The 10,951-nt window shown below is 43.8% G+C and overlaps 1 protein-coding gene across 1 annotated transcript in view; it reads right to left on the bottom strand.

Annotated features, from left to right (window-relative positions):
- Positions 1-9,852: 9,852 nt before the first annotated feature.
- Positions 9,853-10,951, bottom strand: part of LOC116091830 (seminal vesicle secretory protein 5-like) — a 3,796-nt gene continuing 2,697 nt past the window's right edge. Inside the window, exons 2-3 of the mRNA XM_031373281.1 lie at positions 10,555-10,893; positions 9,853-10,032 (exon numbers count right to left, since the gene is read on the bottom strand). Of these exons, the coding sequence (XP_031229141.1) occupies positions 10,595-10,893 (299 nt within the window). The 3' untranslated portion in view covers positions 9,853-10,032; positions 10,555-10,594. The remainder of the gene's footprint in view (positions 10,033-10,554; positions 10,894-10,951) is intronic.

The following is a 10,951-nucleotide window of genomic DNA, read 5'->3' as shown; positions in this document are numbered from 1 at the left end:
CTCAGAAATCTGCCTGCCTCTGCCTCCCAAGTGCTGGGATTAAAGGTGTGCGCCACCACTGCCCGACTCAGGTTCATTATTATTATATTTGCATTTCCATGTAGGACTTAATCTTGGCTTTAAAAAAAGGTTAAATTGAAGATAGACATATTTCTGTGGTGGATTGAGCTAGAATATAATTTTTTAAAAAGATTTATTTATTTTATTTTTTTATGTGTATGAGTACACTGTAGCTGTACAGATGGCCATGAACCATCATGTGGTTGCTGGGAACTGAACTCAGAACGGCCCCGCTCACTCCAGTCCTGCTCGTTCGGGCATAATACACTGTAGCTGTCTTCAGACACAACAGAAGAGGGCGTCAGATCTCATTACGGGTGGGGTGGTTGTGAGCCACCATGTGGTTGCTGGGATCTAAACTCAGGACCTTTGGAAGAACAGTCAGTGCTCTTACCTGCTGAGCCATCTCGCTAGCCTGAATACAAACTTTTATCCCTAGGCCAGTTATTTTTATTTCTCTTTGCTGGTTTATGTTTCTGGAGGACTGGCTTGTTCTGGAATCTTCCTTGGATACTGGACCAGCATAGAGGGAAATTATAGATCAGAGAAGCTCGTGCAGGAAGATATTTCTTTATTGGAGACCAAGTGTATGAGGAAGCTTAGAAACTCCAAGGAAAGCGATTGTGAATAGGAGTCGTTGCTCATGGAACAAAGATGTGGGAGCCTATATCTTGAAAGTCTTACAGACTTCACTCAGGAAGACGATTCCTAGGGAAAGAGGACTTTAGTGCTATGCACACTGTAAAGGGTCTGGGGTTGGTTTCAGATGGATTAACCAATCCAGATTGGAATGGGGTCTTGAATAGTCTCACATTACTCCTGCCACACACTCTCTCTGTAGGTGAAGTGTTAACACACACCATTCCTCTCCTGTGCATTCATGTGTTCTCTACTGACTTCAAGTGTGATGCAGACACCCATGATTTCTATCTCTTGGGTCTACTGTTCATCGCTCCGGAATCACCAACAGCGGGCTTTCTTTGTAGTTGTGTCTTCCCCATATTCTGCATCTAATGACATGGTCAGGGGCTTTCTAGCCTTTCGTCTATTTATGTGCTCTATTGATTTATACATATTGAGCTTTCCCTGGATCTCTAGAAGTAAGCCACTTGGTCATGGTGGATAACATTTTTTTTTTGATGTGTTCTTGAATTTGATACACAAGTTTTTTTTTTTTTGTAATATTTAAATCTAAGTTCACTAGAGATATCTGAGTATAGTTTCATTTCCTCCCTTCCTTCTTTCCTTCCTCACCTTCCTCCCTTCCTCCCTTCCTTCCTTTTTTCCTTTGTAGTATGTGTGGGACAAATTTTACCATAGTAATCAGTTTTTACTTTCCAACCTAGTGTTGTTAAGCAGATTCACATGCCATTGTTCATCAACAGATATTTCATTATTAGAACCCAACACTATCCAAGGACTTAACACACCTTACTGTCGCATCCAAACCCTCATAAACACTTTCTACTATCTGTCTTGATGGGTCTCATTATCATGCATACTTCATACACAGTATATTAGTATATCATATTAGTACAAGATCACCCCTAATCCTTCTACCTTGGTGCCACACCCACTCGTCTACTCCAGTCAAATCCAAAATATCGGGGGTAAAAGCCTGATTAGGATTAGAGGTGTTATGGCTCCAAAAGGGAGCTTGTGCCTCCTGGGTATTCAGACAGTCGCTGGCATCTCCTAACTCAGACGTGTTCCAGATTAGTCTTTCCAATTGTCAACACGCCCTCATATTTAGGCATAGAGGTACCCCAAGAAATGATTCGTAAATGGCTAAGATTGGGCATTGTTCCCTGGCCAGCACAACGTTTCCAACCTATCCTAGTTTAATACCAAGCTGTCCTTAGCTTGGAATTTCTCTCAAGGAATCTACCTTGCTATACAGGTTTTCCTCAGAGCTAGCAACAGAGGTCAAGCACATTCTTTAGGGCAGTCCCACAGAAGAAAGAACTGTTTTCCATACTAGAGAGTAATCTAAGGGCTTCCCTCACTTAAGGGCATTAGCAGGAACTGTTAAATAGGAACTTCCTGGTCCTTGCCTCCAGCAGTACCAGGGAATTAGCAGAGGAATACCAAATTAGCCCCAGCGGGGAGGGCACCATTGCTCTTCCACCCGCTTCACAACTGGATAGTGATCTTGGTCAGTAAGATCACTGACCTTGATGTGACTATTACCTGCCTACGTGACTCTTGTCATTTGCCCTGCTTTCTATACACCATATAAGCTTTTCACTTTGTGCAGGACTAGTACTAGGACTAGCACTAGGACTCCCACTTGGGAACTCACGCTGGACTCGGACTGGCTCTCTGACTAGAACCAGAACTTAGATGGATTAGGACTCAGACTCATGCAGTCTGCAGTCCCCCGGGCCCAGAGCGCTTGGGCCCTGGGGGATGCAGCAACAGTCCGGAGGAGATAGCTGCTGCTTTAGACCCAGTATGTTTTAGCTGCCAGAGTTACCATCTCTGTTTTACAATGACTGTAAAAGTCTGATGCCATTTTTAAGAAATACATTCAGATCCTGTACTTCATGTGTCATCTCTGCCATCATTTCTTTGCCTACGCCTCATCGACCTGACTAGGACCCTGTTTCTCCCGCGGGTTGAGGGAGGCCCAGATCGGCCAGCCTGCAGCACCTTGGCCCCTTCTCATTTCCATTTCTGTTCATGATTTGTTTTTTTTCAAATAGCTTTCTTTGTGCAACCCTAGCTGTCCTGTAACTCATTTTGTAGATGAAGCTGGCCTCAAACTCAGAGATCCAACTGCTTCTGACTCCTGAGTGCTGGCATTAAAGTTGTGTGACACCACTGCCCAGCTATAAGGTAGGTTTTAAAGTGAGTACATTAGGGAGATTTCTCCAAACTCTTCAAGGAGATCAGCACGGGTGTGGTGGCTAGTCCTAGTTGTCAACCTGACTCCATCTGGAATGAACTGCAATCCAGAAATGGAAAGCACACCTGTGATCCAGATCCCAAGGCTTGACATGGAGATCTTGGGGGCACAGTGGCCTTGAAAAGCTTAGGCCCAGGCAAGATAGTACATGACTTTAATCCTAGGAGACTGAGGCAAGCAGATCTCTGAGTTCAAGGTCAACCTGAGACAAAGCAAATTCCAAATCAGGTGTGGTGGTAGACACCTTTAATCTGAGTCACACACATCTGCTGGAGACCTTCATAAGGACGATAGAAGAAGGCTCACTCTTCTTCACCTGCTTGCACTTACTTGCCAGCATATCTGTTGGAACCCACTTCGTTAAGATTCCAGCTTATAGAAAACCAGCTGAAACAACTAGCCTCACGAGACTGAGCAACTGCTAGATTTCTGGACTTCTCATTCACAGCTGCCCATTGCTGGGTTAGTTGGACCATAGGCTGTAAGTCATTACAATAAATTCCCTTAATATAGAGAGACATTCCATAAGTTCTGTGACTCTAGAGAATCCTGACTAATACAATGAGGAAAAAATCCAGTAAATTAAGAAATAAAGCATGAGCCACCCAGCCAGACTTTCCACATCCCTCTCCCTCTCCAGGATGGATCCTGGTGAGTCTCCCTGAACCTCCTCTTCTATGCCTTCTTTCCAACCCAGTAATTCTAGATGGGGTCTCACATCCAGTGCCACTGCTTTGTCTGCCCACCCCTGCCTGTGCCACAGCCAACTACCAGGCTTCTGCTCAGAATTCAATCCACATAGAAAAGGAATCAAGCCATAACAAGGATGGGATTAAGAAGTCAAATAATTCAACTAGGAAACTCAAAGAAAAGCCTTACCAGGGAGAAGGAATCAAGCAGAAAATAGAATATCAGCACTCAGAGACAAAGAAGAAGATCTAGACCAAAGAAGCAAGAAATAGGAATAAAACAAACTAATGAACAGGTAAAGGACATACAGGAAAAGTGGGACATCTTAAAAAAAAAACAACAAAACTTCCAATAATAGGCATAGATGAGGGAGAAGAGTCCTGTCCATGGTGCAGACGAGAACTTCAACAGGATCATAGAAGAAAACTCCCCTAAGCTAATGAGTGTCACATCCCTATAGACACAAGAAGCAGAGAACACCGAACAAGACCAGAAAACAAAATCTCTGCAGCACGTCATAGTTAAAACACGGGGTACACATAACAAAGAAAGTGCATTGAACGTGGCAGGAGAAACACGAAAGTCACATGCAAATGAACACCCATCCGCAATAACAGTCGATTTCTCAATGGGAATGTTGAAAGCCAGAAGATCCTGGAGCAATGCATTCCAAGTCTCAAGTGGTTACGATGGGCATCCTAGATTACTATACGAAGTGGAAATGTCTGGTTTCTTTGGAGACTCGGTTGTGTCATGTGATGTTTCCCTGAAACTGTCTCGTAAGAGGATGTTTTTGCTGAAGCAGACACCTGGGAGGATGTTTTTGCTGAAGCAGACACGTGGTGTTTTCTGGAAGCTACCTGGAAAAAGGGCATGTGATGTTCTGCCAGAGCAGGTGCTTAAGAGAGCATGTAATGTTTGGAGTGGGTGTAAATGTAATCTAACAGACAGTGTTTGGGGCTGTGTGGTATTGTCACTCTGCTGGTCTTCGTTGAGCTTTGCTGATGTTGGTCTTTGCTGTTAATCCTGAGGCATTGGTTTGCCATGCCTTCTTCACTGATCATCATTTTTTCATGACTTTGAGGAGAGAAATGCACCAAAAACGTCTGATGATACTTCTCTGGACTCGGGAGGATTGGCAGAGCCTTGGGTTTCTCCTGGATTAAACTGTCATGGCTGACTGGTGAATGGTGTTTGCAAGTCGACTGAGCCAAGTCTGCCGATGAGTGTGAACTGCACTGGAGCCAAGTCTGCCGATGAGTGTGAACTGCACTGGAGCCAAGTCTGCCGATGAGTGTGAACTGCACTGGAGCCAAGTCTGCCGATGAGTGTGAACTGCACTGGAGCCAAGTCTGCCGATGAGTGTGAACTGCACTGGAGCCAAGTCTGCCGATGAGTGTGAACTGCACTGGAGCCAAGTCTGCCGATGAGTGTGAACTGCACTGGAGCCAAGTCTGCCGATGAGTATGAACTGCACTGCTGACATCCTGACAATGAAGACTGGAATTGTCCCCAAAGAACTGTTTCTAAACAGGTCCACTTCCTCTTTTGCCCTATTCACCTTCCCTTTCTACTCACTCTGGTGGGTGGTGGGCTGGAAGGGAGGTTAAAGCATTGAAGTACACTTATTAAAGTAGGTTTTGTAAAATATAAGCCTACAAATATACCCAGGAAAATATCTGCCATAATTGAGGAGAAAGAAAACTTTTCATGATATAAACAGCCTAAAAATTATATCCAGCAAATCAAACTTAAAGAAAATACAGGAGTTGGCCAGGTGGTGGTGGCACATGCCTTTAATCCCAGCACTTGGGAGGCAGAAGCAGGTAGATTATTGAGTTCAAGGCCAGCCTGGTCTACAAAGTGAGCTCCAGGACAGCCAGGGCTATACAGAGAAACCCTGTCTTGAAAAACCAATAAATAAATAAATAAATAAATAAATAAATAAATAAATAAATACAGGTGTCAATATTTTGATGAAATGGGAAAAAAGAGGGGACCTCTAATTTGGGAATAGGGATGGAGAGAAATATTGAAAAAGAAGACAGGGGGATAAAACAGAAATAAAGAAGCCTGAAAGTCATAAAAGTCATAAGGAATTATACTGCTATTGGCTATTAACTCTATAAAAATCTCTATAATACTCACAAGTTTCTCTCTCTCTCTCTCTCTCTCTCTCTCTCTCTCTCTCTCTCTCTCTCTCTCTCTCTCTCTCCTGCACTGGAACTGACCCGAATGCCTCCTCTCTGAGGACTAGCTTTCATGGTAACAAAGGCACCATGCACATTTCCTAGAGAGGGAAGCAACCAACAGTTCAACCCAGCTATGATGCCTATGAACCACAACAACTGCCACCACGACACGAGAATACTAAGGGTGCATAGCGGCACACATACCTTGGTGGTAACCAACAGTTTTCTCATTGGCCTGGGAGAACCACTCAAATAGAAGGAAACCATGCCTGGTTCTAGACCTGGCCAACTCCCAGGACTAGTGACGTCATGGATCTTGGAGGAGACCCTTCAACTGCCACTTTACTAAACTAGCGTAATCTCTAACTACATTCTGAATATTTGTTTTTATGTCTACTATGAAGTCCTCAACCCATAGCAAGGAAACTTCTCTTTGCAATATATGGAGACCATTACAGAAAACCATAACCACAAATCAAAATGCAGAGTTGTGGAGCCCAGTCCCAATGGATACATCTAAAAAACAATGGTCACATCTAAGATTCAGGGAACATTGTGGAAGAGGGGCAGAAAGATTGTAGGAACTGGAGGGTCAGGGGCTTTGCTGTATCTTCTAGTGATGTCAGAAGCTACACTCATCAAGTCTCACAAGCATGGCTGCCTAAAGATAAACTTAACAAAGACAACTACAATAGACGTTAATTTGGAAGGAGGAAGGTCCAGGAAGCCACAGGCCTATACAAAGAACCACCAGCAACTAAGTATGCTGAGACGAGAGACATCTTTCCCTGGGAAAGAGCACACCAACTAGTTATCCAATTTTACATAGTCAGCCGTGAAAATGTACATACAAGTAACATTATATAGACTGAGCAGATTCTATTTGTGTATTAAGGGATATATATGTACATGCATATGCATACATGTAACAAAAATTAATGAAAAAGCAATCTGTGAATTCAAAGAACAGCAAGGAGGAATATATGGGAGGATCAGAGGGAGAAAGGGGAAGAGAAAATCAAATGATCTCAAAATAATAAAAATAATTTATAAGGGAAGTAAAATGTAGTGAATAAAAACATACAGTCTATAGAAACCAACATTACAGGAGAAATATAAAGAGATATTTTATTTATGCACATGTTATTGTTGGGAATGTAGCCTGCTCCCTACTTTTTACCTATCTTTAAGTACATTTAAATAATCATGATGTTACATGGAAAAAAAACTAACAACAACAACAAAAAAAGCAGACTGAACAAGTCAAGGGAGCAAGCCAATAAGCAGTGCTCCTCCATGGCCTCTGCTTCAGTTTTTGCTTCTAGGTGTCTACTAGAGGTTCTGTTCTCATATCCTTCATTGTAGATTGTAAGGTAAAAGAGCGTGCTCTCTCTCTGTTTCTCTCTCTCTCTCTCTCTCTCTCTCTCTCTCTCTCTCTCTTCTACAAGTAGATGTCATGATGAGAACCTGTGAAGGAATCAGTCAGCATTCTTTCTTGCATTCCCAATACTCATTCCTATGGTCATTCACAACAGCAGAGTCCCTTCTCCTGTGCAAACATCTCTACCTCTCTCCTCATACTCCAGGGAGCAGATCTTTTCCTCTCCCTCCACTACACATGCATACATTTGAGAAAAGTGTTGCTGTCCATCCTCCAGCTAAAAACACAGAAAAACTTCCTGATCTGTTCATGTGAAGGTTAGTAGAATTCACTGAACATGTAATAAAGCGACAGTTTCTGGGTTGAGCCAACATCAAATGTTGAAGAGCATTGGCCACATGTCTCTAATTAGGATTATAAACTTAAGGTCTGCATTCAATGTTGATGTATCTCTTATTTTTCTTTTTATCTATTTTTTTTTTTTTTGCAGATACCATGCAAGAAAAGCTGCAGTTGGGAAGTGAGCTCCCTGGAGATGGCCCACCATCTTGCTCAACTGCAATGAGTGCGCTCTGGTGAGGCACAGTTCCAGGAACTTTGTTCCAGGATTGTTCCTTGCTACTGATGTGCTTTCTCATGTTTGTCATTGCCACATTCCTCATTTATGTGGCTTGGTGTGAGTGGACACTGGGAGGCCCTCATTGCCCATAGCCTGGTGTAACTACTTCCTGGGTGATAATCCACCCTATTGGGCAAATTTCCTGTGGATCAACATGAAGACGAACTTTAATGGAGCCTTTTCCCTGGCTCATGAGTCAAAGGGAAAGGAGTCCAAGTAACTAAGTTTCTTTTCTTTCTTTCTTCCTTCCTTCCTTTCTTTCTTTCTTTTTTTTTTAAAGATTTATTTATTATTATAAATAAGTACACTGTAACTGTCTTCAGATGCACCAGAAGAGGGCATCAGATCTCATTACGGGTGGTTGTGAGCCACCATGTGGTTGCTGGGATTTGAACTCAGGACCTTCGGAAGAGCAGTTGGTGCTCTTACCCACTGAGCCATCTCACCAGTCCCTAAGTTTATTTTCTTAATTACCTGCTGATATCAGCAGAAGTTAATAACCAGAAGCCATCAGCTTTGGTCTCTGGATAGCGAAGGTGAAAGAAAGAAAGAGAGACAGAGACAGAGACAGAGAGAGACAGAAATAGAGATAAAGACACACAGAGGGAGACAGAGACAGACAGAGAGAGACAGAAAGAGAGAGAAGCAGAGAGAGACAGAGAGAGAGAGAGAGAGAAATCGCCAGAAGCCATCAGCTTCTGGCTCCCCAGTACAGTAAGAGAGAATTAAAGAACAGAGATCCTCAGCCTTTGGCCTTCATCCCACCTCAGTACTGAACCCTGTTGGGGCAGAACCCTGGCATCATTTATTTTTTCTGAGTCCATTCTGCACTGTTCAGGACTAAAGTAAAGGCCCCACTAGTGTTAGATAAAAGCTCTGTCAGCGAGGTCCTCTAGGGGCTGTTCAAACTTCTTATCTTTGGTACTTCTTAGAGCCATCTCTCCCTGGGTCCTTCCACCCTTGTGTCCATCCCTTTTCAAGCAGAAGCTCTGTGCATGAGGACTGTTCTGAGAACACAAGCTCAGGGCTGCGTCTGGGACTGATTTTAGCAATGCTGTCTTGGAAGAGACACTGTGCTAGAGAATGAAGACATGATCAAGCCCTGAAGACTTCTGCAACCTGAAGTCTCTTCCCCACTCTGAACTGAGATAGGTTCAGGAAGTAGAGAGGTCACTGTTGGATGTCCTCAAGGTAAAAAAGAAGATTTCTAAAAATCCTCTCATGTTGTGTCCTTGAAGAGGCTCAGGGAACAGTACCAAGACACCTACTGAGCAGAGAGAAGGAAGCTGACATTTACTGATAAGAAAGGTCGTTTGCCTTCAAACCAGCAGCCAAGGCTGGTCAAGGAAATACATAAAGGAGAGCCTCAGCTCCACTCTCAGTCGAGATCCTTCCTGGCAAGATGAGTCCCACCAGCTTCTTCCTCCTCACATTGCTCCTCGTTCTGGTGGCAGAAACAGCGGCAAGGAGGGTCCCTTAAAAACTCATAGAGAGCCATATGGGCATCATGTCTTGTGCTTTAAAGACATCCCTCTGTCCCACCATAGCTGGTCCTCGGGTGTGTTTCTTCCCAGATGACATTGTCTAGCACTGACTCAATACGTAAGTACTTGATGTACTGTACTTACAGAAATTGTACGTAAAAGGACTCTATATTAAGATGGGCTACTGTGGTCTGGTGGAGCTGGAGGCATTGGTAGATGAGGGATTTGCCATGTTCTGTAGGAACATGTCTTCTCTAGCGTTAACCGTTTGAAGCCCCACTAAGAAGAGGGTCAAACAGGGCTTAGGATTAGTGGTCCACACAGTGATCGGCAGAATTACAGTGCCTTCTATGAAATGATGCTTCTAGCCAGAGTCTAGGAAATGTGTCTCTGAATACAATTCACCCTAGGAGCACAAGAAGGGCACTCCATTTAATGGCAGAACTGGTGATTTCAGGAATCCCATCCAGACGCTGTGCTGCAGAAGCAAGAGATTTCAGGAGATAATGATGCAAAATAGGATCTTTTTTTTATTGAAAAGACTGAATTTGAATAGTGTCAGGTTTAGGAATCTTAAGGAGAACAAGCATGAGGAGGAAATGAGAAGCACGGGTTGTTTCTAGGCCCCACGGGAGCCTGGATCCTGAAGACATCATAGACTTCTCTCAGTTCAGTGACGCCCAGGGAATGAGGACAACCTGTGAGGGAGGACAGGGGAGAGTAGAGGGATTACTTGGTGGAGGTCTCATGGGTCTATGGCTCCCTTTACTGTAGGCCACCCCTATACTTCATCTCTGGTGTGTCCCAAGCAGAAACATGTCTCTTTCTTTTCTTGAGGTATAAGAGAAGGGTAATTCTTGGAGCTACGGCCTTGGGAAGAGATCATTGCTTCTACCGGGGCTGTGTGGACATGAGGAGATGGTACTGACCGCGAGATTTTGTACTACAATAAACATGACATGAGCTTTCACCAAGCGTAACACAAGAAAGGACAAGATTCTGTTCTAAGCTCGCACATATGCTTTGCCCAGGTGGTGCATGCTTGATTTTATCACTTGCTTGACTGTGTAGAACAATGTGGATGATATACACTGAAGCTAGGAACTCAGGACAGCCATAGCTCAGGTATCTTTGCTCTGCCAGGTGGTGTGCACAATCCCACAATGGCCCAGGGAGTAAGCATGCGTAGCTTCTAAATCCTCACCTGGTGACACACGTACCTGCATATTGACTCTAGTTTCCGGTGGGCCAGGGAACATATTATTTGCCGCTCATCCGGGTCTTGACTTTGGTCTTAAAGGAACCCATTCTTCCTTCTTCTCCTTGAGATCCTCTCATTCTGAGACCGAAATTGCTGCCAGAACTACTCATTTCACTACTGCTTTCTTCATGGAAGTCCTCACTGCTGACACTGTTTGGACGCTTTGATTTAAACTTACTCCAAGAGTCCTCACTACGGCTGTATTCCTCAAAGGCAGAACCTGATCCACTGTTGCTCACCCGAATCTTTAGACCCGTGTGACTACTAGAAGGATCTTCAGCCGATTGTGAGAATTTTTCTGTTGGGAGAAAAGCATGCCTCATTCTCTATGTCCGTCCTGCTGTGTGCTCTGCACC

The sequence above is a fragment of the Mastomys coucha genome, unplaced genomic scaffold (assembly GCF_008632895.1).
Source record: "Mastomys coucha isolate ucsf_1 unplaced genomic scaffold, UCSF_Mcou_1 pScaffold15, whole genome shotgun sequence".
Classification (NCBI taxonomy): Eukaryota; Metazoa; Chordata; class Mammalia; order Rodentia; family Muridae; genus Mastomys; species Mastomys coucha.
The sequence above is the reverse complement of the archived record's forward strand: the minus strand, read 5'-3'. Positions and strand labels throughout refer to the sequence as shown.